Source organism: Mobula hypostoma, chromosome 19 (genome assembly GCF_963921235.1).
Source record: "Mobula hypostoma chromosome 19, sMobHyp1.1, whole genome shotgun sequence".
In the NCBI taxonomy this organism is placed as follows: Eukaryota; Metazoa; Chordata; class Chondrichthyes; order Myliobatiformes; family Myliobatidae; genus Mobula; species Mobula hypostoma.
The window spans coordinates 12,802,643-12,830,354 of record NC_086115.1 but is presented as its reverse complement, the minus strand read 5'-3'; the positions used below and the strand labels follow the sequence as shown (position 1 = coordinate 12,830,354).

At 39.5% G+C, this 27,712-nt stretch overlaps 2 protein-coding genes across 5 annotated transcripts in view; one reads left to right on the top strand and one right to left on the bottom strand.

Moving 5' to 3' along the window:
* wu:fc17b08 (uncharacterized) overlaps nucleotides 1–27,712 on the top strand; it is a 118,038-nt gene that overhangs the window by 82,003 nt on the left and 8,323 nt on the right. The window contains exon 1 of one of the 4 annotated variants that reach the window (XM_063071367.1): nucleotides 345–474. The exons of the other annotated variants lie outside the window; for them this stretch is intronic. The gene's annotated coding sequence lies outside the window, so the exon portion shown is untranslated. Of the gene's footprint in view, nucleotides 1–344; nucleotides 475–27,712 lie in introns of those variants that run through there. 4 annotated transcript variants of the gene reach the window in all.
* Nucleotides 468–27,712, bottom strand: part of LOC134358831 (slit homolog 1 protein-like) — a 339,272-nt gene continuing 312,027 nt past the window's right edge. Inside the window, exon 37 of the mRNA XM_063071371.1 lies at nucleotides 468–11,164. Coding sequence (XP_062927441.1) covers nucleotides 11,154–11,164 — 11 coding nt within the window. The 3' untranslated portion in view covers nucleotides 468–11,153. The remainder of the gene's footprint in view (nucleotides 11,165–27,712) is intronic.

The following is a 27,712-nucleotide window of genomic DNA, read 5'->3' as shown; positions in this document are numbered from 1 at the left end:
TAATGAGTTCGTAATCTCATCATTCGCTTTTTGTAATCCAGCCTCCAGGTCTGGTGAAATCTAATGAGAAAACTGGTGAGCAAATAACATGCTGAAAGTATATCACATTGACACCAGTTATTGAGCTAATTGTATCTATTTTTTTTTCGGTAACATCAATTCCTGTCTCTGCCCCCACCTTTTTAAAGAAAATGAATCAGGCACATGCCACAACTTCTAACCTTCCTCACAATAGACGATTGACGACTGCAATAGCCAATCGACGAGTTGCACTCTGCCCTGAACCAATCGATGCAAAGATAGGCGGGATGTCTGAGGTCCCTTTCACTAAGGCTTGTGGACTCCTGGGATCTATGTTACTGTAGTTGTATCTTTTTTTTTGGTGGGGGGAAGAAAATGTCTTTTGATGAATTTCCCTAAATGGAGTTCAAATGCAATGGAGTCATTGTGAACTGGAAATCATCTGTATGAAATGTAAGTTGATTATAGTGAGTAAATGGGCTCAAGAGAAAGAGTCTGCTTTTTTTTTTACTGTTGTCTTGCTATTTTGACCCACATAATTTATTTTTAAAAATAGACGTGTTCATTCTCCTGCCCTAGAAATTATTTATTTGAAAGCTCTTAGCAAATTGAGGTGGCTTAATGGAGCAGCAAAGAGGTGAAATAGAAGCTTGGCTGTAGATAATAAAAGATCGTTTTGTTATGGCTGCGCTTTTATTTGATATCATTAGAAACAGGCCTAGTTAAGAGGCAACGAGGAGCGGAGCTCCTGAAAATTCAAAAGGTTTTACCTCTACGGTCAGCTCGACCCCAGCCGCCCTCCATCCCCGCTCTTGTTCCTTCATATCCCCTCCCATGTTCACATTAATCTCCAGATATTCGAGCCTTGTTAACCTGTTAATGTTTGTTTTAAAATGCAGTTTCAGTGTGATTAATAAATACTGAAATCCCCACCTTCACCCAGCTCTTCCTGTTTGACAATTACAGCAAAATTAGGAGAACTGGTTCGATGTGAATGAAGTGGAGCTTTATTTTAATTAGGTTTAACTATAATGAAAATCTTGCTGTAACAGCATTCTTAGACTTGAAAATATTTCTTGAAGATGAAATTTATTGCCCCTTTTAATACAAGTTGCAATGGTTTGGAGCATTAAAGTGTATAGTAACATCTTTTCAGTGAATATTAACACATTTTATAGAAAGTGTCATTGACAAATGGCACTATCAACTTGAGAATGTCTTGCTGTGTTCTGTGGAGCTGCTAACAGATTGGTAAGTTTCAAAGTTACAACAATAGTTTTAAAATACCTTCTATCTATTCCAATTTGATAAATTTCTTAGGATTGTACACAAAGGGACTAAATTTTGATTTGAAAGTATCAGGGGTTAATGGCCTTTCTATCCCACAAGAGGGCACAGCTGTGGCATGTACAGTGGATCTGGTATCTTTTGGATTTAAAGATGATACAACTTTTCCCCATCCCCTCCTCCATCTGATTCTCAGAAGTTTAGAAAGAGTTTGCAACTATAATGTCATAGCTGTTTAACATTGCAGGAACTAAAATCTATCTAATTCAACAAATGCATTCTAACTTTGTACATTCCAACACTCTGAAACATGCATTCTAATGTACTCTAAATTTGAGTATATCAAACTAGTGCAAAATGTTTGTACATCTGGAGGAATATGGATCAGAACTATGGAAAAGATTAGTAAACAATTTTTGATTATTATTAAAACCATAAAAAAACCCAATCTATTGAAAACCTTTCTCAGTTTTACAACAGATTGAAAATGAGGAAACAATATTATGAAAATATGAAAGCATGTAAGATTTGCATGTGAAAGTTGTTTTGGAATGCTCTGGATCTCTTGCACGATTTAAATGTGTACCCTTTAGATTGGATACATAGAATAACTGAGAAGTATGATTGTCAAAATGAGCTTGTGCATCAATAACGTATAGCTACTAGACAGAGCTGAATGTTATTTGATGAGTTTATTCTCTAGTAATGCATGATTTCAATGTTGGAGCTAAAGTGCAATAGGAGATATAAAGACAGGCACTATGATGGTACAGCGAGAGGTGAGATTCAGGCACCTTGCTTGATCCATCACTCTGTTTTATTCCGTTTATTTCCAGTCAAACATTTATAGTTAATCACTTTGTAGTTATCACTTGGAATAAATTCCAAGTGGTATTTATTATTGGATTGCCATTGCAAACATGAGTGTATTTCAGGGGCTTCCCTGATCATTGTCGGTAATATCATAAGAAAACAGCCAAAGGGATTTTTTTGGGGTGAGGAGGGGGCAGATGTGCTATTGTGTAAAGCTGGGGCTATGTATTGCCTTTTTCTGAAATTCTTGCTGCTGTTTTAGTAAAAGCATGGAGTGCAAGGGAATGCATTTACCATTGGGACCTTAATGTACTGCTATATCATTTTGGAGCACTAGTTCCCTGTAAAATAGAAAGTCAACAGATTGCTGGGGGGGAGGGGGAAGCATGTCTTTTTAGTTGTTCAGAGACATTGTCCTGAACTGTGGACAGAATGGCCAATTGAGAATGAACTCGTTGTCACAGTAGTACATCAAGTAATGCTGTCCTCACTGCTTCTGTATCACAGATCCATTTTTTCCCCCAAATATACTTTCTTGCTTTTTATGTTCTTCCCATAACTGCTGCAGTACACTAAGTGGCCACAGTGTATTACCCCTAGTAAAGGTGGAAGACAGGAAGTTCAAATGGGGTCTATGTGACGTCTATGAGAGAATGAGTTTCAGGGTAATAAATAGGGAAATGGGACTGGAAGATTTCTCAGAGGAGAGCTATCATTAATCTTTAATGCACCAAATAGATGTAACATCAGGAAAGTGTGAAATTGTATGAAATTCATAATTTGTTGTAAATGTTTTATCTTTAATGTTCTATGTTTGCCTTTTGTTGTCATGTTGTTGATTCTTCTTGGGTAGTATGATTTTGCTAATTGAGACCATGTTTCCTTTAGTTATAGCACAGGATAGTGGCTGCTTTTTGCTGTTAATTATTGTGCGTCTTGGTTGATTTTTGTTTTCTCTGCCTGACATAGACTGGTATTCTTTTGTATTTGTAACACAGTAAATAACCAGTTGGACCCATGCTGCCTCCCAGGCAGGCAGCCATCCCAGTGGCCCTGTTCTCTGCTTACCTCCCTACAACCTCTCTCACAGCCATCAACTCCCTCTTTGGTCCTATTGCCATTAGCTTGCTCCAATTAATAATTTGCAGTAGTCAGTTAACCTACGAGTACATCCCTGATGTGGGAGGGAAGTGGTGTATCCAGGCAGTAATGGAGAGAAAATGCAAACTGCAGACAGCATCCAAGGTTGGGATCTCTCTGGATCCCTGGAACAATGAGGAAGCAGAACAAACTGCTGTGCCATTGGGCCACCCTGCTGACAAATAAGGAATATTCCTTAAATCAAAGCAGCATATTCTGACATTTTTGCTTTCATGAACTCTGAATTATCTACTTGGCTGGATACAGCTTCTGTTGATTCAATGAAGTTGACAATAACTGGACTTTATTCATTAAGTTGCCCTTATTGACACGGTGGGAGGGGGCAGAAAGGGCTCAAGAATTTATTTATATCCTCAGATTGTATCAGCCTGTAATGTTAGAAATTCTTTGCTAGAAAGTGATTTTTGTCAATGGCAATTAAACTAGTTTTGCATCAGTGTAGTAGGTCTTAGACACAGCTTAATTGCTCCTTTCTGAGTTTACATTCTTGCTTCCACTAAAGTATTAGTTTTATAGGCAAAGAATTTGACAAAGAAATTTGCATTCTGCACATTGCTTTATTTAAATGACAGGGTAGTAAGAGACACAGTATTTCTGCTGAAAGGGCGCTCTGTTTTTAAACTTCAGATGTGTCCAAGAAGGTTTCTGCAAATGCATCTCATTTATTTTCATTGAAAGGAGAAACTTTAATAAAGTGGTTAATTGGGGAAGCCATTTATTTGGGAAAACTCTTAAAGAACAAAACTAATAGAGAAATTATCCCGAATTCCCTTTGTTTATTTGGGACACTATGCTGCTTAATTGAAACAGGAGACTTGCCGAGTAGTTTCTAACTAGTGTCTGTCGCGTGAACTTGTGTGGCCGTTAGACTCAGTACTGTGCTTAGAGTGAACAGTTTTTAAATAGTATTATTTGCATGTGCTTTTTTTTAAACTGATAGCTGGTGAGAAATAAGCAGCAAGACAATTCAGAACTGTTTTACTCACTGTGGTTTCAAGCATTAGGGCCTTGGAGATGCCAGAAACAGCCAGGGGTGAAATGAACAATTTCACTACTTCATCAAGTTAGGAACTATGAAGAATCTGAAGGTATCGATAATCATCTTGAATGTTACAACGAAAATGAAGATATGTAATTGTCAAAAGAATTGTATGAAGGCAGTCCATTATCTGCACTGTGCTGATTTTGTTCATTTATAGTCAATCAAAAGAACATGGCAGCGTGTTGGTTGTCTGTCGTATCTGACAATGGCAGTGAAAGGTGGGAGAGTTTTAAAGTGGAAAAGCTGTTGCACTGGGACAGTTCCACTCTCAACCTCGAAAATCCGAGTGCAGTGGTATGAGTAGTCGTCACAAACTGGGATCTTCCTTGGTTGCAGTGGATACTGCTGTGCATTATCATGCCTTTTGCTCTTCACAAGGCATTGCAGAACCACCTTCTTGGTTGTTGGATCTCACTGTTGATTTCATCTGTCCAGTCTGCCGGAGCTGACTTCACATGCTGGGACAGGCATGTCCCTTTTTCACCAGGATATGAAGCCCGCCAGCTACCCTCATCTGGTTTATCCCATCTTTCAAAGTGCTGTACCAGGTGTGACCACTGTCGTATGCAAACACTACTTGGAGGCGCAGGTGAGAGTTAAGTGTCCAGTGGGGACCAAGTGTGAGTGAGTTACCCCACAATGGACATGACAAGCTCCTTCACCAGAGATGCTACCCCTCCCATGTATGGCAGCGTACACAGGATGAATCCGTCTGTCGATAACTATGAGAAACTAATACAATTTTATAAGTACTGTAGTAGCATTAGTAGCATTCCAATCTATTCTGTATTTCATTTAAATACATAATTTATCACTAAATTAAATGGGAATTTGTCTTTTTTATATACCTTTTTAACTATTTCCATGAACCTTCAGCTGATTGGTCCAGTTGCTTAATTGGGTCAAAATGTACTGGGCATGATATGTCCCAATTAACTGGAATCCACTGTATATGCGCCCACACATGTAGAACTGTTTAAAGTGTAAAGTGTTTCTATAAGCTGCACCCAAATAAGTGCACCTTAAAGCTTACATTACTCAATATACACATCGTGTTCAATTGTTGGTGTTGCACCTTCATTGTTGTAGTGTCTTTCTCACTGTCATTTTCAATTTTTCTTCTTAAGGAGCATAGACAATTGTGGTTTCAAAGTCAATGGTTGTATTGGACATTTGACCATGACTGCATTTTCTTAGTGTGTGTTTCAATTCTATAACTAGTGATTACCGTTGCATATATTTTGTCTAAATAATAGAAACTTGTTTCTGTACATTGACTGATTTTGAAGTACGACAAGAATGAACACACATCCAGGATCATGACATCCAATTATTAAGGTTTGCATATGATCTTGTTCCAGGTGTTTGCCTCAGTTAACCAAGTGCATTTGAATTTTTGTCACCTAATGTGACTGCCTTAAAACATGTAGTTGTACATCTATAGGAATCACTAAAGTTAAACATTATTCAACTCTTACAGCAAGAGGTTGTGGTGCATATTAACATATTATACTGGGGATGGATCTGAATCAAGAAGGGGAAAAGGTATGCTAGTGCTCACCTAGGACATAGCTAATGACTGTGAAATAGCTAATATTATATGCTCTGTTTGTACTACTATTGTCTTAAGATTTCGTATCTAACAATGCACAACTTCACTACTGTAATAACATGAATGAGATTACTTGCCATTTTTATTATTGATAGCCTTGCAGCCTTATTTATTAAACTTCATAAACTTGGTATTTTGTGGGATCTATTTACTGTAAGTGCTTGTGCTTTTTCACTTCCATTGTTAAGATGTTAATTTTCTCATGAATACTTGCTGAACTATTTGATTCCAATAATGTAATTCTTTATGAACTTGGCGGAAAAGATATCTTGTATCAATTGTTTTTGAAAACTGAACTCTTGAGCAGCTTCAAAATGTAATGGCAGCTGTCAATATGTAATTGACAGCTTATTTTAATAAGCTGTCTATGAAGAGGAGATTGCATTTCTTTTATAAAAGATATATGAAGCAATCTCCTAAATTTTTTATATCCACTTCTCTGACTTCAGGGGGAAAAAAAGTTGGCATTTGAAGTGAGATCTTGTTTAATGTAAAGTTAACTGCTTGTGACTAGGATCATATTTATTTTATTTGTTCTAAAGCAATGTGAAGTGTTTATCTTGGTAAATGTGTTATTTGTTAAAATGTTCAATTTCCATTTTGTTTGGAGTACAGCTATAATATGGAGAGATTTAATTATTAATCTACAACCAAAAAATAGTTGAACATTGTGTTGGAGCCATGCTGTTTTAATGTTTGAATGAAAAAGCATAAGTTATTTGTGAGCAGTCCATCAACTGGTTTTCAGACCATAACATTTGGCAACAAAGAACTGTTCACAGAAAATGATCCTAACTGAGCCCATATTGCTAAGTTTTGGATTGTTTGTGTGCTTGCCTTTTGCAAGTTTAAAACCAGCATATTTTCCGTTGGGATGCCTTTTATGTATTTGAATAATATGTTAAAAATATTTCTCTGACATTGTGTAAAATGGCCAGGCACACCATCCTTTAATAGACATCGAAGTCTGTTCGAACTGTGTGGGGGTGGTGGAATCTGTGAACCTAATCAGATATAAATGTTCATTATATTGAAATTATAATCTGTTCACAAACGAAAATGAGAATCTTCTGTACTAGAGAATTAACAATGATGTTAGCGGTAATTAGAAGATGACATGATGCGATCTAAAGTGTAAGTGAATTAGCCACATTACTTGCGTTTCTTCAGTCATATAATTAGAATTATTTTTAAAAATCATTACGCATTAAAGGAAAGCAGAAAGCTTTATTATGAATGCTGGCTGTGACTGTTTGATACAGGTTTCATAATCTAGTGTAGTGCCTCAAAGGCAGAGATAAAGTAGATGTCAGGAGCTTCTTTCCAAGAGTGGGAGAGTCTAGGACCAAATGAAACACACTCAGAATACAAGGATGTCCTTTTAGAACAAACGAGGAGTAATCTGTTTCATCAGAGGTGGTGAATCTGTGGAATTCATTGTTACAGACAGCTATGGAGGCTAAGTCATTGGGTACTTTTAAAGTCAAAGTTGCTATGTTCATTAGTAAGGGTATCAAATGTTACAAGAAGGTAGGAGAATGGGATTGAGAGGGATAGTGGATCAGCCATGATGGAATGGCAGAGCTGACTTGATGGGCTGAATGGACTAATTCTGCTCCTAAGTCTTACAGTCTACATCTGGAACAAAGTAATGCCTCCCATTGGCACTTATATAGACCGAAAAACGTCTCAATGTAGTTTACAGAAGTTGAATTTTTAAAAAAGTTTAAAATAAATAGCTTGAAACTAAAATTCAAACTACTACTACGTCGACTCAGGCATGGGGGGCCAGCATTGGGCAAAGGCAAGGCATAAAATCCAAAGCATCCCATAGACATCTAACAAAATGAGTAGCATCCACTTGGAGAGAAAGAGAACCTGTGTTTCAGGTGAAGGACCCTTCATGTGTATCAGTCTGGAAAAATCAACTCTTTCCAGTGTTTTCTGTTTTTATATACATTACTTTTGGAGAGGAGTGAGTATAAAGCGTACTTTGGACCTGAAAACTGTTATTGAAAAGCAGGATATATGGTACACCAAACCTCATTCTAATGCAGTGTAGCACTGCATCATTTCCATCAGTGAATGGAAGCACAGGCTGAAAGACCCTAGATGAAGTCACCCTTACCGGTTATAGTGCTGAAGGAAAAAATTGGAGAATTTTCCACCTTCCCTAAAAACAATCCTTTTAGTGAATTGGCCTTTGAAACCTTTAATGTCTGTTTGAGATCTTTTGATAATTCGTATTCCCTAACATATACAGAATTGTTTTATTCCAAATGCTCATTTAGCATTGTAAGCATTAGAATGTAGGAAATTGCTACATTTTGTAGTGCACATCCCCAAATTTAATTTAAATCATCGCAGGTTATCATTAAAGATACTGAAGTGGACTCAATTTAATACTCCAATCTCACATTTTTAAAAATAATCAAGCCATTAATGCATTTCCTCAAATTGCAATACATTTAGATTATTGAATGTAATCTTGACTGGAGCAGTGTTTCTGATTTTCTAATCTAGGTAATAGGTTGCCATGGAAACTGACCAATAAATAGATGTGTCAGGTCACGGGCAGCATACCTAATTTGTGAAACAAATTAAATGGGTGACAGTGAAAAGCCAGGGCAGTTTTGGTCACAGTAATTGTATTTAAAACATGATTTAGCAAATCATGCTACCCTCTTAAATATTGTGGATATATTGATGAAATTTATAGATTATGGCACCTGTTTCTGTTGGCATCCCATTTAATATATCTCCATGTAGAGAAAATAAATATTTAATAGAGAAAGGAATGAAGTAGATAAAATTTGCAACAGACATCCAGTTGTATAGCCATCATTAATTTTGCTTGTCACACAGTTCCTGAGGTTAATTTGAAGTAATGTTGATTCACTGTTTTTATCCGGAATGGTGTGCCTCGCCTTTCCAAGGTACTGTTACTGCTTAAACATTCTTACCTTTTTTTGTTCACAAAATGACTGCATTTGACTGCATATCATTTTAAAATCTGAATCTATTTCAAAATGTATGTGGTAGGTTGAAGTTGATAAGATGTATAAAGCAGTGATTTTTAATGGTGCAGTATTTTTAAAGTGTGGACATAGTTTTGTTTCAATAACCACTCACTATATTTCTCTGCTTTATTCTGTAACAAGAAGTAAAACATTAACTTTGTTGCTTTCTAATTTATTCATTCGTTTGCAGGCCTACAGATGTGTTTTGATGTATTTTTATGAAGTTTTCCCTCTTTTGTCAGGCAAATTTGTGATACAAAATATCTTCTAATATTATTTATAATGTAGGCTTTCTTATTGTGTTGGTGCCAACAAGCTTGGGGAAATTTGGTGTTTAATGTTTTCCTGCTGTTCCAGTGTGCACACAAAGTAATTGTCTCAATCATCACTGCCATGAATGATGGCATAGCAGCCATCAGCAGTTAGTATTCCATAATGCTGAAATGGAATTCCATTCTGAGAATACTAAATTTCTTATTGTATTCCAAATGTTTGTCACATCGGTGGATATAATACGTTAGGGTTTCTTGTTGCCATAGTCTTGCATTATTGAGATCCTAGTAACTACTGTCTCGGTTTTCATGTGCATAATTGTATTTTTCACTGTAAATCTGAAATTGTTCATAAATTGATATTGAAGCCATTTAATCATTCCTCTGTACATTATTTTTGGTCAAATCAGAGAATAAGAACTTTGAATGAACAGTGAAACTATTTAGTGCTTCATCATGAAGCATAGTACAGCATTACTGCAAATTGTTTCCCTTTTAGTGTTTGATCATCCAATGGCAAAGCACAAAAATTATGTTGGAAGGTAGAAGTGGTGTAAAATTGTTTCGATAATACTAAGTTCAGTGGATACATGCCGATTTTCCATTGCACTGTTAACTTGATCAAGGCCTATAGGGAAAATTGAGTTCTGCAAGACACCACCAGTGAACTTGCAGTTGGACCAGTAAATGATAAATAGCAAGTGATTATTGAGACAGTTGGTGCAGAGTGGCAGCAAGGTTGAACTCCAGCTTGGATAGTCATAGCAAATGTTGAGTTGAGAGTCTTTTGAACTGAAAACTATTGTTTTTAATTTGATTTATGGTGGTTATAATGAGTGTTTTGGACTCACTGTATAGTTTAGCATAATTGAATCTGCAAAGAGAGTAACAGCTGCTTTAGAGATTTCAAGAAAACCTGGCTTCAGTATTGACTGTGAACATGTCAGGTTGGTCAGAATAATTTGTCAATTTATTTGAGATGTACATGCTTATGGTTTCAAAGCAGAAAAGCTATTGAATCACTTTGAATGTGTTTTACCCAAGGTTATAACTGCCCCTAATTTCCAGTTCTGTGGTGTGTGCAATATATTCATGATGTAACATTTCTCAGAATTACATATAAATGCATCTACTAAACCATAGAGTGGCAATCAGTTAAAAGGTGTGCTATCCTTGAAGTAGGGGAAAATATTGACAAAAGTAGATTTTGTTTCTTTTGTGATGTGCATATCAGACATGCATTGATTGGTTTCATAAGCAGCTTGAAACTCAGGTATTTTTCTCACCATTTCCTCCATCACCTTCTGCCTGTTGCTAGCTTTCCCAAAATAATCTTTATTTATGCAAAAGACTTGACCATGAGCTTTGACAAGCATTTAGCAGTGGCTGGCAACTCACCTCAGCCTGATACTTTTGATTTCAGCTTGGTTTTCTGTAACTGTTTCTGAAATGGTTATTGTAGTAAGAAATTAATAGAACCATTAAAATATAGAATTATTAAAATTCTCCTGTTGCTTTCTACAATCCTTCATGTAGTTTCCTTCATTTTGCTGCTTTGCATTGAGGTTCCTCCTTCAGCCACAAAAACCTGTCTCATTTATAGCCATAAAGATTTTGAAGAGAGATGGTTAATCTTTATATAAAATGACATAATACAGCAGCATGTTAAGTAAAGCTAGAGGACAACAAAAATTGCAATCTGGCATTAGATACCAGTATCTCCAATTTGTACCTTGTTAAACGCCTAACAACAGTTAAGATTGTGTCAGTATCAAAAGTCAAGATGCAGGTTGTATTATGTGGCTCCTCTTTACATTTTCTAATGGTGCCAGTTGCTAGTTTAGTTAATCCAATCAAATGTATGTATATGTCCCATGGTAAAGCCAGGCTTTGTTGATTGCAGTGATGTCACTAACTTGTCACAATTACAATATCCCTACAAAATACAAAAACATTTCACAAAAGTTACATTGGTTTGCGTGGAACGATGGTGAAAGAACAATTTTTAAATGGAGTGAGATGGAAGAGCTGCATGAACTATGGCCACCTGCAAAGACATCAAAAGAAACAAACCCTATATGATTTGCTAACAGTTACTTCAGTTGTGGTAGCATACATACTGTTTTCATGTTAACTGCAAGAAGAAGTGACTTTAAAAAAACACCTAATACAGTTTTTGGGGAAAAAAACCCTCAGGGACATTTGACATACTACTTCAACCAGTTACTTTGTGCTGATACTTTAGATGATTAAATGTTGCCACATAATTGTTATGAATTTGTTTTTAACTCAGTTAAACAAAAGTTAATCTGCCAAATTGAAGCTGTAATTTTTCTACATTGTGCCTCTGACATTTTATAGTGGCATTCTAGCTTCACAATTGTATATACAGTATCTGTATAGACCTGGGCTCTGTTTTCTGAACAAACCATATTTCAAAAGTGCTGTTTGGTTATAAAATGTTTACAAATTCTACTTTTCACATTGCCATTTTTTTTGTCATTGGAGCTTGATGAAACAAGTTTATTGTTTGTACCTGAAGCGTGTTGTTTGGGGGGCTTCTCTGATAGTCCATTGTGATCCAGTTACTCTGCCGCAAGTGTATTTCACATTCCTTTCAGTAAGTGATTCCTGCTTTAATTAGTCATATATTAACTTACCGAATGATGACTTGCCATCCAACCTTTTACTGCTTTTACAACTCTCTGAACTGTCCACTGTGTACTAATTCATCAGCCAATACAAATACTACATTTTAAGCCCATCTTCTATTCTTTTGCTTATGGTTTGTACTAACTCTCCCCTCTTTCAATTCAATTTGTGTGGATTTGGTCCTGGTATTTTTTTATACCTTGGAATTATTTGAGAAAGTCTTTGTTAATATACAAAATTACAAAGATATATCAAGCTGTGTTATAATTAATTACATCAAAATTGCATCAATCTTGCAACTGCAAAAATATCTGAACTGTTACATTGCCTACTGATTTTAAATTGTATTTCCTGAGATTGGTGGCCTTGAAACAGGTCATTATACTTACAGCATTATGCTTGGCAAGGTATGAATGACTAGTTTGTTAATTAGTACTTAAATTGGTCTAGTAAGCTTGAGTCTGGCACACTGACTTTGTTTATTTGCCCTTTATTCTTCAGATTGCAGTGGTCAGGAGACATGCTGATTGGATTTCCATATAACACATTAATTTTCATGAATTGTATATCAAAACATAGAGCAAGTAATGTTGCTATTTTAGAAATGGGGGCATTATCCTGTTCATCTCATATGCAAATTAACTTTTGTTCCCTCTGTTCCAATGCAAAATAACTTGGGAGTTTCTGAAATTTTATCACGCCATTAAGAATGTAGATAACCTTTTACTCTGTCACGCAGACTTGATGTCTGTGGGCAATGGTAATCACTTGCAAGAAATACAGTCTGTTTTACAGTTAGAAAGTAGGCATTTTTAAAATGTTGGGACTCCAGTGTTTAAAAACTCCTAGGTTAGTCATTATCAATTAAAGTGATGATTAACTTAGCTGGTGCTCTACATCCAAGTTCATGGCCCCATCAAAAAATGGCAAAAAAAAAAGCTTTTAGGCTCTTGTTGACTCATGTTATTAATGTCAAACTACTTTTATTATCAAAATGCACATTACCTCAATCCCACATTTCAGGAATTTTTACTAGTTTTGGCTGCAATTCAGTGTACATTAAGCTGCTAACAGGTGGAATTGGGAAATGTGTATATGGGTATATGATGTTAAGGCCCTCCTTTAGTAGCCTGTAACATAGCTGATTACTGATTTACTGCTGGGATTTCCTTCAACATTTTACTAAGGATCATAATCTTGGGCAGTGACTTTCTTGAGGATTGTTAGTCTCTCCTTTGCATGCATGCTTGGTTGGCCATAGTCAGAGAAGTAGCTTTAAAGTCCAGTGGCATGGTGCCACAATTAAGCTGTGGTGCACACATGACCACAAATAGCTCCAGTTGGATTTTAAGCAGTACAATCTTGAAAGTTCTCACACTGCCCCATTTTCAATCTAGTTTAGCTTCTCCAATTCAGGTAATGTTCAAAGCAACGGGTGCCCATTTGGTCTGCTTGACCTCGTACAGTTTACAGCCTGACAGAGGTGTATGATTTTGAAAGCTTATTTTGAAATTGTTTGTATTATCTTCTATCCTTGTCCATTGATTATAAATGTCCTGTACAGCTGTTGTGGCACTTATTTTTTGCACTACTAATTGATTTGTTATAAATGTACTTTAATTTCAACTGGAATATAAAATACCCTGTGTCTTACTATAAGTGACCAGTAATTTTAGATCTTTTGTAATTTGTAGTTGTTTGCCTTGTAAAGAATGTTGGGGTTAAAAGATTCTGTCTTTGTGCATGTGGGAGTTTTTGATTGTTATTACCAGAGTTTTAACAAGTAACAAAATGAGTTCTATCTGTATTGTGTTTGCAGTATTCACTGGTTGCTAGTTTCAGTGCAAAAACACTATTCTTCTAATAAATTTTGTTTGTTAAATTTTACGCTGTCTGTTTTTTTTCATTCTTCAAACTGAAGTTAATATCCGCTTGAACATGATGTTCTCATAACAAAGTATTCTGGCAATCTTCTCTCTGAAGTTGGACTTTGAAGCAGTTCACTTGCCCCAGAATTTGACTTACAGTGAAATTTATTTTGTAGATGTTTAACATGGCACTTGGAGAAACAGAAAATGCATGCATGTGTAAATTATAAAATTGTGTTGTTCAGGCTTGGAAACCATTAATGTTAAACACAGGAGCCATTAAGATTCAGGACAGTACAAAAGGAGATGGAAAATGCATGCCAAAAGGATAGTCATGGGGATTTTAATATACAGATAGATTGGGAAAATCAGGCTGGTGCTGGATCCTAAGGGGAGGAATTTCTAGAATGCCTATGTGATGCCTTTTTAGAGCAGCTCATGGTTGAGCCCACGAGGGAAAGAATGGAAATAAAGGGAACATTTCGTGGTTGGCTGTTGGTGACTAGTGGTGTTTCACAGGGGTCTGTGTTGTCACCACTTCTTTTTGCATTATATGTCATTGACTTGGATGACGGAGTTAATTACTTTGGGGCCAAGTTTGCTGACGATATGAAGATGGGTAGAGGGGCAGGTAGTTTTGCGGAAGTAGAGAAGCTACAGAAGGACTTGCAGATTAGGAGAATGGGCAAAGAAATGACAGATGGAGTACAGGGTCGGGAAGTGTATGGTAATGCATTTTGGTAGAAGAAATCAAAGCATAGACTATTTTCTAAACGTAGTGAAAATTTTAAAAATCTGAGATGCAGAGGAACTTGGGAGTCCTCCTGCAGGATTACTTAAAAGTTAGCTTGCAGGTTGATTCAGTAGTGAGAAAGGCAAATGCGATGTTAGCGTTCATTTCTAGAGGTCAAGAATATAAAAGCAAAGGTGTAATAATGAGGTTTTATAAGGCTGTGGTGGGGCCTCACTTGAGTTTTATGATTCCAGCATTGAAAGATTTCTCACATGAGAGTGTTTGAGGGCTCTAAGCCTTTACTCACTGGAATTCAGAAGAATGAGGGGTGACCTCTTTGAAACATTTCAAATGTTAAAAGGCCTCGATAGAATGTATGTGGAGAGGATGTTTCCTATGGGGGTAGGGGGAGTCTAGGGAACTAGAGGACCAGAGGACGTGGCCTCAGAATAGTGTGGCATTTTTTTCCAGAATGGAGATGAGTTTCTTTAGCCAGAGAGCAGTGAATTTGGGGAATTTGTTACCGCAGGCGGCTGTGGAGGCCAAGTCATTGAGTATATTTAACACGGAGGTTGATAGATTCTTGATTCGCCAGGGTGTGAAGGTATACAGGGAGAAGGCAAGAGATGGGGGCTGAGAGGGGAAATGGATCAGCCATGTTAAAATGGCCTATTTCTGCTCCTACATCTTATGGTCTTATTCTAAATGCCAGCTTTAAAATTCACCAATGTTAAAACACAGTAGTGGTTCATTCCTTCCAACTTTAGTTTTTCATGGCTTAATGTTACTGGATAAAGTTCTTGTATATAAACTGTGCTGTCAGAATACTTTATTCACTAAATCTTTAATTAATTTTAACTTAAATTATGTTCTTGTATATTGTGTGACAATCTTAATTGTTATTCTACATTATTGATGCTTCCTAACTTACAAAATCTGTTTCTACCTCTCCATCTCCATTTGGATCTATGAATGACAGCCACCACTTGAAAACACTAGTTCTACCCAGCTCCATGTAGTATTTTGATATTATACAATACATAATAATTTAACTGTCTTTTGCATCATTCAAATGTAGGCGGGTGGGCGGTATGCAAAGTGTAGACATAAAACTGCAGATGCTGGCATATGGAGCAACAAACAACCTGGTAGAGATACTCAGTGTGTCAAGCAGCGTCTGTTGGGAGGGAAAGGAATTGTCCTGATGCAGAGTTTCAACCTGAAACATTAGCAGTTTCTTTCCTCCTTCAAATGCTGCTTGACCTGTTGAGTTTCTCCAGCAGATTGTTGTTCTTTACACGCAAAATATGGAGTTGCCATTTTAAGAAAAATATTGAATCAATAAAAAAAAGTACTTATGGATTTCAATTTTTGCCTCTCCCCCCCCCCCCCCCACGTGTGAGAGTGGGAGGTGAGAGAGCAGCGCGCTGCGTGTGCGCAGCTCTCCGGTGAAAAATGATATCGTATCTGTTAAATAGGGGCTGTGGACAATTCTGATTTGATGGAGATAGACGTGAAAGCACAGAGGAACATCTGGAGAAATTTCTGAAATGCCGGTTCGCTGCTGTCGTTACAGCGCGGTCAGGAATCTTCCGGAGTGAAGGCCTCAAAATCCCCGGCTTTGCTTGCTGTTGGCGACTGAGATTGAGGTCGAATCGTTCGGACAGAGATGGCGCTCAGTACTCGGTGTTGGAGAGCTGATCGGAGGCTCGAAGTTTTCGGATGACTCAGAGTCGGACTGTGGTCGGGTATGGCAGGGAGAGTTTTTCTTCCTTCTCCCATCTGCATGAGATGTGGGACATTTGAGAGACTTTGAACTTTTTACTGTGCTCATGGACTTCTTCAAGTTATGGTATTGTTGCACTGTTGTAACTATATGTTATAATCAGTTAGTCCTGATGAAGGGTCTCGGCCTGAAACGTTGACTGCACCTCTTCCTACAGATGCTGCTTGGCCTGCTGCGTTCACCAGCAACTTTGATGTATGTTGCTTGAATTTCCAGCATCTGCAGAATTCCTGTTGTTTGTGTTATAAGTATGTGGTTTTGTTAGTTTTTTTCAGTCTTGGTCTGACCTGTGTTTTGGGATATCACACCAGAGGAAATATTGTATCATTTCTTAATACATGCATTACTAAATAACAATAAAAAGAGGACTGCGTGTCTTCATAATCTAAATCATGCCAGTTGTGTTTTTAAACCATCAGGAGTGGAGTGATAAATCATTTTTCAAAATAATATAATTATCTCTTCTCATATACTTTGGGTGAAACATTTTTGTTGGACCGATGCTTTCCTTTCTCATCTCATCTTTCCCTCTTGGGAAGGTGTTGCTTGTGGTATATCATAATTCCATGGATAGCTCGTGACAACTCTGAACTAGTAGCAATGTAAGTTAGTGCATGTGCTTACTCTTGAGAATCGTGTTTTCTAGTGATACCAAAAAGTATAATGGCTGCCATTAGTAGCAAGTTAACATCATTGTACCTTGGTGTTATTTTTTCCAACACAACCCAATGGTACAAAAGTTATAATTTTGACATAATTAGCATTAGGGTGTGTGTCTTTGTGAGGTTGGGGGAGCTGTTCGTGATGATCTCAGAATGCATACTAGAAAGACTGAATAGAGATTATGGTTAGCACTAACTATATAGGTGCAGGATCTGTACAAGGCTAGTTGTTCAGAAATTTCCCTCACAAACTTTAAGCAACTGTTTGCAAGTACACTTGTCTGCTTGTATTAAGGTGGGCGATGTCAGGCACAAGGTTTAAAATATTAAATAAGTCTGAAGTGATTGCTATTCATAAATGAGACCACAGGAATTCAATAAATAACACTATTTTATCAAAGTCATCAAGGGCAACATTTTGTAAGCTGCTGGTTAAAAAGTATTTTACATTTGCACTATCATTTCTTACAAATGAGAATTCTCAACAGAATCTTGACCTTTTAGAAAGTACCCATTTCTTTGTAGTAAACTAAGCTGAATCACCTTAAAATTTATGGGCCTTGAGGCCTAGTAATCTCCACAACACGATACTACCCAGCAGTAGTTGGGGGTGGGTGGGGGATTCAAAACCCATCAAATTGTATTCAGTTTTCTAATTGTTTTTGGGAACTGGTGACTCCGGTCAAGAATTTCTTGAAGGTCGGTAATTGTGAGCCCCCCCCTCCCCCCCCCCTTCACCAGTTCCCTTTCTCACCTTATTTCCTTACCTGCCAATCACCTCCCTCTGGTCACAAACGAGAGAAAATCTGCAGATGCTGGAAATCCAAACAATACAGGACTACTGAAGGGTCTCAGCCCAAAATGTCAACTGTACTCTTTTCCATAGATGCTGCCTGACCTGCTGAGTTCCTCCAGCATCTTGTGTGTTACTTTCCTCTGGTGCGCCTCCTCCTTCCCTTTCTTCTATGGTCTTCTGTCCTCTCCTATCAGATTCTCCCTTCTCCAACCTTTTATCTCTTTCACCGACCAACTTCCCAGCTCTTTAGTTCACCCCTCCTCTCTCCCGGTTTTACCTTGCACTTCTTCCTCCCCTTCCCACCTTACTGACCTCATCATTTTTTCCAGTCCTGATGAAGGGTCTCGGCCTGAAACATCAACTGTTTACTCATTTTCCATAGATACTTCCTGGCCTGCTGAGTTCCTCCAGCATTTTGTGTGTATATATCATTTATTCCCTTGTTACACGGCAGGCACGGTAGCATAGCATTTGGGCAGCACTGTCAGAGCACCAGCGACCCGGGTTCAATTCCTGCTGCTGCCTATAGGGTGTGTGTACATTCTCCCCGTGGCTGGATTTCCTTCAGTTGCCCCAGTTTCCCACATTCCAAAACAACGTATGGGTTGGTAGGTTTATTGGTCACATGGGTGCAATTGGGTGGCACGGGCTCGTTGGGCCAGAAGGGCCTGTTTCTGTTCTGTATCCCTAAATTAAAAAAAATTAAACTTACAGAAGTTTGTATTAATACTATGGTGATGCTCCTACTGTGGTGCAAAGAATTCTAAGATACAAAGATGGTAATGGACTACAATATGTTTACAATGTGATGTAACTGAGGCAGTACTGTTGTGTTAATATTGAGTTTAGTTTGTAGATATTGATGGGTAGGATAGACATTGAGTTCCCTTGATAGATGTACTGGTCAGACTGCTTTGTTGTGGTTGGTGTCATAAGGCCACAAGGTAAAGGAGCAGAATTAGGCCATTTGGTCCACTGAGTCTGCTCTGCCATTTCATTATAGCTGGTCCATTTCCCTTTCAGCCCAGTCTCCTGCTTTTTCCCCGAATTCCTTCATGCCCTGACTAATCAAGAACCTTTCAATGTCTGCCTTAAATATACCCAATGACTTGGCCTCCACGGCTGCTTGTGGCAACGAATTCCACAGATTCACCACTCTCTGGCTAAAGTTTCTCCTCATCTCTGTTCTAAAAGGACATCCCTCTTTCCTGAGACTGTGTCTTCTGGTCTTGGATTCCCCCACAGCAGGAAACATCACAGCCACTCTGTTGAGGCCTTTCAACATTCGTTAGGTTTCAATGAGGTCACGCCTCATTCTTCTGAATTCCAGTGAGTAGAGTCCCAGAGCCATCAAATGCACCTCAAAGGCGAATGGTATGCTAGCATTCATAGCAAGAGGATTTGAGTACAGGAGCAGGGAGGTACCACTGCAGTTGTACAAGGCCTTGGTGAGACCACACCTGGAATATTGTGTGCAGTTTTGGTCCCCTAATCTAAGGAAAGACATTCTTGCCATAGAGGGAGTACAAAGAAGGTTCACCAGATTGATTCCTGGGATGGCAGGACTTTCATATGATGAAAGACTGGATCGACTAGGCTTATACTCGTTGGAATTTAGAAGATTGAGGGGGGGATCTTATTGAAACGTATAAAATCCTAAAGGGATTGGACAGGCTAGATGCAGGAAGATTGTTCCTGATGTTGGGGAAGTCCAGAACGAGGGGTCACAGTTTGAGGATAAAGGGGAAGACTTTTAGGACTGAGATGAGGAAAAACTTCTTCACACAGAGAGTGGTGAATCTGTGGAATTCTCTGCCACAGGAAACAGTTGAGGCCAATTCATTGGCGATATTTAAGAGGGAGTTAGATATGGCCCTTGTGGCTAAAGGGATGAGGGGGTATGGAGAGAAGGCAGGTACAGGGTTCTGAGTTGGATGAACAGCCATGATCATACTGAATGGAGATGCAGGCTCGAAGGGCTGAATGGCCTACTCCTGCACCTATTTTCTATGTTTCTATAAGATAAGCCTTTCAATCCTGGGATCATTTTTGTGCATCTCCTTTGAACCATTTCCAATGTCAGCAAGTCCTTAGATAAGGGGTGCAAAATGGCTCACAGTTCTCCAAGTGAGGCCTCACCAGTCCTGTAAAGCCTCAACATTACATCCTTGCTTTTATATCCTAGTGTTATGCTGCTTTCTGTTTCTGTCACTTTTGCTCCAGCCAGCAAGTTGCATGGTGACTATTCTAACAACACTCCTGACTTGTAAATTGTGTAAACCTTTGAGGAGAAATTGCTCTGTATGTCATCCTCTGGCACCGTATTCCGTGTGTACAATGAGTTACTGTGGAGTGTAAGCTTAATTCAGTGAGTTAAATCATGTTACTAGGGAAACTGCAGTTATGACACTCAAAGTCAGAGATAACTAGGCCGATAGGGGGAGACTGCTGAAGACACTTAGCAGGCCAGGCAATGTTTGTGGAAAGAAGCAGACTTAATATTTCAAGTGGATACTGCAATAAGTTCTGATTCTGAAGACTCTTCATCAGAACTGGAAAGAAGAAAAGACAGTTAAAATTCTTTTTTTTTCTTGTACCCAATTCTGCCAAAAGATTGTTGACCTGATAATTCAGTTTTTCTTTCCATGGCTGCTGAGTGTTTCCAGCAATTTCTGTCTTTACTTTCAAAGTCCCAATACCTGAGGTTTTGAGTTTGATTTTCAGATAACTAGGCTTTTTCATATTTAAGATACAGCAAACAATTTGGACAGCATCTGTGGGAGGAAAAGAATTTTCAACATTTCAGGCTGCAACCTTGCAGCCCTGATGCAAGATTTTGGCCTGGAACGTCAGTGGTTCCTTTCCTCCCACAGGTGCTGATTGACTCGATGAGTTCTTCCAGTAGATTGGTTGTTGCTCTAGATTCCAACAACTGTATTCTCTCATCTGTTAGTTGCTACCAGTTTTTTTTTCAACACAGCAATATTGAAGTTATCTAGTTCCTGGTAAAGTTAAAAATGCTCGTTGACTGGCGAATTCTCTCTTTATGATGGAAGGTCTTTGAAACAGCTGAGAATACTCCCTAGGGGAATTCCTGCAGTATCAGGTCAGGAACTGTAATGGATAGCCACTACACATGTTACCTTTTTCTTTTGTTTCAGGTTGGACTGAGCACTGGATAAGATTACATTTGATTCCCATTTACTGCATATTTGCTAGGGCTCTATCAAATTATTCCTTCACTGAAACTATTCTCTCCTGATAATGCTCCATCCTTCAAAAATGCACATACGCATTTAGAAACAAAGATGATTTTTCAAATTTAGACTTAACTTGACAAAATTTGAGCACAGAATATTTAGGGGAAAAAAATTACAGTTGTTGCTCATGGTACAGTACTGAGAAAGTGTTGCATTGTGAGAAGAACCAACCTTCGGGTAAGCTGGAATTGGGACAATTTTGTGCTGGTTCTGTGCCTCAACCAGCACTTTTAAAGTAAACATTGTGGCCAATATTGCACTACTGTTGGTGGGGGCTTGCTGTTTGCTACACATTTCCCTACGTTGCAGCATTTTAGAAAGTACTTAATTGTTTTTTTTTTAAACAAAACCTCCTGCTAACAAAACCACTAAAGCAGTTTTGTTTTCTCTGTACAAAATTGTAACAGCACATCCAAAAATATTTTGTTGCCTGTGAACTGCTTTTGGACATTAAAGATTTAAGACAATATTATTTAATTCATTGTTTTGTTCCAAAACAGATTGTTTTATGTGGGCTCTGTAGGAGTGCAGCCCAGGAGAAGGGACCCTGTTCTTCTCCCCATATGTAAACAAGTTTAAGCTTTTAGAGGCAGTGCCATTGTGGCCTGTGAGCTTAGAGACTGCTGAATGTGCAGAGGATTGAGGATACTGAGTTCTAAGCAAGGAACATGTCTGTTTTATCTTTTGTCTCTCACTACCCCTTAACCCAACCTGGAATAGGAGATTTCAACAGTGTTGCAAAGCGCTTACTCCACATGCAGTATCAAAAATGTGGGTGAGTTGTGTAGCTAAATGGGATATAGTACAATGTCTAAGCACGCATAAAACAATGTACTGTATATATTGTGATTTTGTATCTGATCAGTAAAGTGTACCCTTGCATGTTCTGGATACCTTAACTACAAAGCAGAGCTATTAATGTTATGAATGGTTGGCCGTATTGTTTCATTTCAGTTTTTGATCTTGCCTTTGAGACACCTCAGCATAAGCATAGATTGGGTAGAAGCCTCATTTTGCAGTTACTGGTCTTAGTGGATGGATGTTTGATTATATGACTTACACCAGTACTGCTGGTTTGAGGCACGCTTCCAGTACTTCCAGCCATACAGCAGCATGGATTGGAAAGTGATACAGTAATGGTCTTGACTGATGACATCACAGTCAGGCATACTTGGGTTGAGCAACACACATAAAAGTTGCTGGTGAACGCAGCAGGCCAAGCAGCATCTGTAGGAAGAGGTACAGTCGACGTTTCAGGCCGAGACCCTTCGTCAGGACTAACTGAAGGAAGAGTGAGTAAGGGATTTGAAAGCTGGAGGGGGAGGGGGAGATGCAAAATGATAGGAGAAGACAGGAGTGGGAGGGATGGAGCCAAGAGCTGGACAGGTGATAGGCAAAAGGGGATACGAGAGGATCATGGGACAGGAGGTCCGGGAAGAAAGACAAGGGGGGGGGGGTGACCCAGAGGATGGGCAAGAGGTATATTCAGAGGACAGAGGGAGAAAAAGGAGAGTGAGAGAAAGAATGTGTGCATAAAAATGAGTAACAGATGGGGTACGAGGGGGAGGTGGGGCCTTAGCGGAAGTTGAACTGGCTGACCTGACACTCCAGTGCATGTGCTCCCATCTAAACAAGTTATAGAACTTAGAACAATTCGACACAGGTCAGACCCTTCGGCTTACCACATTGTGCCAGCCTACTGACCTACTCCAAGATGTTCAGTTTATTCTAATGAATTATATGAACTGGATACAGGATAAAAGTTTGACTTTTATTGGTCAACAAAACACTTTTTCAGAACTTGTATTGGTCTGAATATACTTTTTGTTTTGTGCAGACTGAACTGGCAGTTCTGCTACCTTGTGTTCATGTTCCCTTCTGATTTCAAGGGAAACGTCCATCAATATTCTCTTTTAAGGATGACCATACTTTTGCAGAATGAAGAACGCTGCAATCTTACGTGACACTTATTTTATACTGTGAGGAGTTTGTACATTCTCCCCATGACTGAGTGGATTTTCTTCAGGTGCTCTGGTTTCCTCCCGTCCAAGGATATACGTACCGGTTGATAGGTTAATTGGTCATTATAAATTGTCCCATGATTAGGCTAGGGTTTAAATTGGGGGGGATTGCTGGGTGGCGTGGCTCAAAGGGCCAGAGGGGCTTTTTCTGCGCTGTGTCTCAATAAATAAATTATTATTTCCTTCTGAGGCCTGGTCCTCTCTGCCACCAGATTTCTGAACAGTCAGATGAACATTACTTCACTCTTTCTCTTTTGCTCTTTTGTTACTTGTTGTAACTTACAGTAATTTTTTATGCATTTCACTGTACTGCCATTTACATATTTCATGACATGTCAGAGACAATAAGCCTGATTCTGATTCCCCAGCCCTGCATGCCTCCAACTTCTGCATCTTCTTTCAGTTCTGGGCTCTTTCACATCCTCAGTTTGCAACACCCCTTCATGGGCGGCTGTACTTTGAGTTCTATTATTTTCTTAATTTGCATGGCGGTAGTTTAGTGTTTTTGTCTTCATACCACAACGTAGTATGTTCAGCAGTTTGTTCCCCCGGATAATAAATTTCATCCAGGCTATTAAATGGTACAGTACAGTCATTACTGTACTCTGAGAGTTTCACTGGAATTTAGAAGGATGGTGGGCGAGGTGATCTCATTGAAACCTATCAAATGGTCTTGATAGTGTGCACGTGGAGAAGATGTTTTCTATAGTGGGCAGGGGAACACTGTGTCCAGGACCAGAGGGCACAGCCTCGGAATAGAAGGATGTCAATTTAGAACCGAGATGGGGAGGAATTTCTTTTGCCAGAGGGTGGTGAATCTCTGCAATTCATTGCCACAGATGGCTGTGTAGGCCAAGTCATTGGGTATATTCAAATCGGAGATTGAGGTACTTGATTAGTCAGGGCATCAAAGGTTACAGGGAGAAGACAGGAGAATGGGGTTGAGAGGGATAATAAATCAGCAATGATAGGATGGCAGTGCAAACAAGATGGGCTGACTGACCTAATTTTGCTCCTGTGTCTTATGGTCTATGGAGAGAAGCGCTCAATTTTAATAGGCTGAGATTATGGAAGTTCCTAGTTGTAGTGTGGTGAATTCAACAGTTACTTTCTGCTTGTTAATATAATCACGTTTGTCCTTCTACTTTATCCCTCCTACTAATCGTGCCGTCTTTTCATGGAGTCCTCACTTTCCTCATTTTTCAATTTTTCTCATTGGAGTGTACTTAATCTCAGAGTCCTAAGTATAAAGTGAGTAGAGCAAGTAACTAAGCACACAGTCTGTACTATGGTGGTGGACAATTCACTCATCTCAATACTGAACTGATTCCACAATCTATGGACTTACTTTCACAGACTCTATAAGTCATGTTCTCAATATTATTATTATCATTATTTTATATTTGCAGTTTGTCTTTTGCACATTGGCCATTTGTCAGTCTTGTTCAGTTTTCATTCATTGTATGTGTTCTTTATATGCCCCCAAGAAAATTAATCTCAGGGTAATATATGATATGATAATAAATTTACTTTGAACTTTTCTTCATTTAACTACTTCTTACCCACAACATCTCCTACTCTTAAACTGACCTTAAAATCAACCTCTATGACAAGCCTGTTTGTCATCTATCCCAGTCAACGTTCCTTCTAATTTGTAATAGCCAGTGTGCACAAAAATCTTGTGCTGTGCAATTTTTTGCCCAGTGACAACATAATGTTCACTGAATTTTTAAGTGAAAGTAAACCTAAAGCTATTCTAAGGATAATAAACTACCAAGTCCAGTTTGTTGTTCGTTGCTTAAAGGAAATAAAACAACTGTCAATAAGAAATTTGATCTCCTAGGTTTGATCGTTTTTGCTCTTGTTCATCTGCACTCTCACAAATCTTACGTAGCCGGCCTGTAGCGGGTAATGAAGGATTTTCTCGCCGGAGCTTTTGCACACCGACCATATGTGATTTGCTTGCTAAATGACGCTTCAAAAAGTTAAGTTTCCAAACATCACTCTTCTTCCCACGTGCAAATTCTCCAGCAACTTTTGCATTGCAACAATACACAGGTAACCAGTTTCTGTATTGTACATAAATATTTCTCATAGCTGCACATTCCTGACCTCATGAGCTTACGGTGTAGCAGTGTCTACGGTTTCATTAAGCCATTCCACTTCAAATGAACTGACAGTTCTTTTGTGCTTCACGCCCTTTGCTTTCTTGCAATTCGACATAGTGATTCAATAAGTTCTTACAATAAAAACAGTATAAATAAGCCAATTCTAAAATCTGCAGCCAAATCATCACAAACTCCACATTGTCAACACCATCTGCATCAGAAACCAGAAAAGGTACAATCGCGAAATATACTTAACATGCCAATGAGGTAGAGGGTGACAACCTTCTGTCTGCAGTTTAAGTTCCGTTGTGTGCCAGAAACAAAAGATGGATGTGTGTACTCATGTGCACACCTTAGAGGGAACATTGGTCCCAATGTCCTTTAGTGGATAAGTGCCAAGTTTTCAATAGTGCACCCATGAAGGCCTTTGAAATATTTGCTGTGTCAAAGTGATGCACAAATGTATTTTTTTAATACCGTGGAGAGTGTTGAGATTCTATCACTCAGCTGATCTGAGAGTTGGCATTGATTCATAAAGGGAGTTAAAGAGCTTGGGGTCCAGACAGCTGGTAACACAGCCACAATGAGTGCACTGATTAAAGTCAGAGACTCACAAGACCTATTGCATTACAGAAAGGCAAGTGTTTGTTTTTGTTACTGTGGTGTGTGAGCATTTATTACTATGTTCTAACTGCGCCTTGAAGTGTTAAGTCAAGGCAATCTATGTGGTGCAGATGCACCGTGTGTTTAAGACTCTTTTTCAATGCCTCTTGTGTATCTGCTTTCACCATCAGCACCAGCGGTGAACTACACACACTCGCCAATCTCTGAAGCTAAGTCCTCTGTTTCCCACCCGCCCCCCCCACTTATACTTTCCTACATTCACTTTAAAATTAGCCAAAAGTACTGGCTGTTATCATTTTATGCCTCTTGTATATCTTCATCAAGTCATCTCTTCTCCTCCACTCCAAAGAGAAAAGTGCTAGCTCGCTCACCCTATCCTCATTGTAACCTATGACAACCGTCTGCACTATTCATCACCAACCTACATGTCATTTACAAACTTACACTTCCACATCATGTCATAGTCATAGAGCACTACAGCACAGGCCCTTCTGGCCATCTAGTCTATGCTGAACTGCTATTCTGCTTAGACCCATTGACCCATGCCTTGTCCACAGCCTTTCTGTCATTTATTAAAAATTACAAAGAGCAGATCCCTGCGGACACCATTGGTAACACCTTACAAATTCAGCCCCAGTTTCCTTGCTTAGTTTTGCACCAATTTGTAGGTCAGTTCACCCATGAAGAGCCTTGCAATGAATTATTGTGTTACAGTGGCAGTGGGATTGCTGAGGAGAAGGTGTTCTCACCATTAATGGAAGAATGATTGAGTTATGGATGGGTGAGGTCAGAGGAACAAATTCCATGCTGAGGAGTGGAGGGAATTTCTCACGGATGAAGTACAATAAAATGAGGAGTGGTGGAAGATGGTCGATAGATTCTTGGTCCATGTGCTGTCTCTCTTTTTCTTTCTCCCATGGGAGAACACTACAGGCTTGTTATTTTTGTGTTTGATTTTGTTTTAATGGGTTTTTAGAAGTGCCAGAATTAGAAATGATGCAGCTTAGTTTGCAGGGAGGTCTATGTTAACGTGAGATTATACTATTCAGTGGAGTTGAAGCTGACGTTTATCCTGTACATCTGTTGATACTCTAGCTCAAGTTAAATTTTCCTTGCTGTGGTTGTCTTTTATCCTTGCCTATTACTGTGCCTTCAAATCCAGTTATTGGTATTGAGAGCACAAACACAAGATTTGTAAATTCAAGCAGCGCGCATATACCCACACATGCACACATACACGCACATACACTGACTCACTCACTCATCCTCTATCTCTATCTCTATCTCTATCTCTATCTCTCTCTATCTCTATCTCTCTATCTCTATCTCTCTATCTCTATCTCTATCTCTCTATCTCTCTATCTTTCTCTCTATCTCTCTCTCTGTCTCTCTCTCTCTCTGTCTCTCTCTCTCTGTCTCTTTGTCTCTCTATCTCTCTCTCTCTCTCTCCCTCCCTCTCCCTCCCTCCCTCTCCCCCCTCCCTCTCCCCCTCTCTCTCCCCCTCTCTCTCCCCCTCTCTCTCCCCCTCTCTCTCCCCCTCTCTCTCCCCCTCTCTCCCCCTCTCTCCCCCCCTCTCTCCCCCCTCTCTCCCCCCCTCTCTCCCCCCTCTCTCCCCCCCCCTCTCTCCCCCCTCTCTCCCCCCTCTCTCCCCCCTCTCTCCCCCCTCTCTCCCCCCTCTCTCCCCCCCTCTCCCCCCCTCTCTCCCCCCTCCCCCCCTCCCCCCTCTCCCCCCTCTCTCCCCCCCCCTCCCCCCTCTCCCTCCCTCCCCCTCTCTCCCCCCTCTCTCCCCCTCTCTCCCCCTCTCTCCCCCCTCTCTCCCCCCCCCCTCTCTCCCCCCTCTCCCCCCCCCCCCCCTCTCTCCCCCCCCTCCCCCCTCTCCCCCCCCCCCCCCCCCCCCCCCCCCCCTCTCCCCCCCTCCCCCCCCCCCCCCCTCCCCCCCCTCCCCCCCTCCCCCTCTCCCCTCCCCCTCTCCCC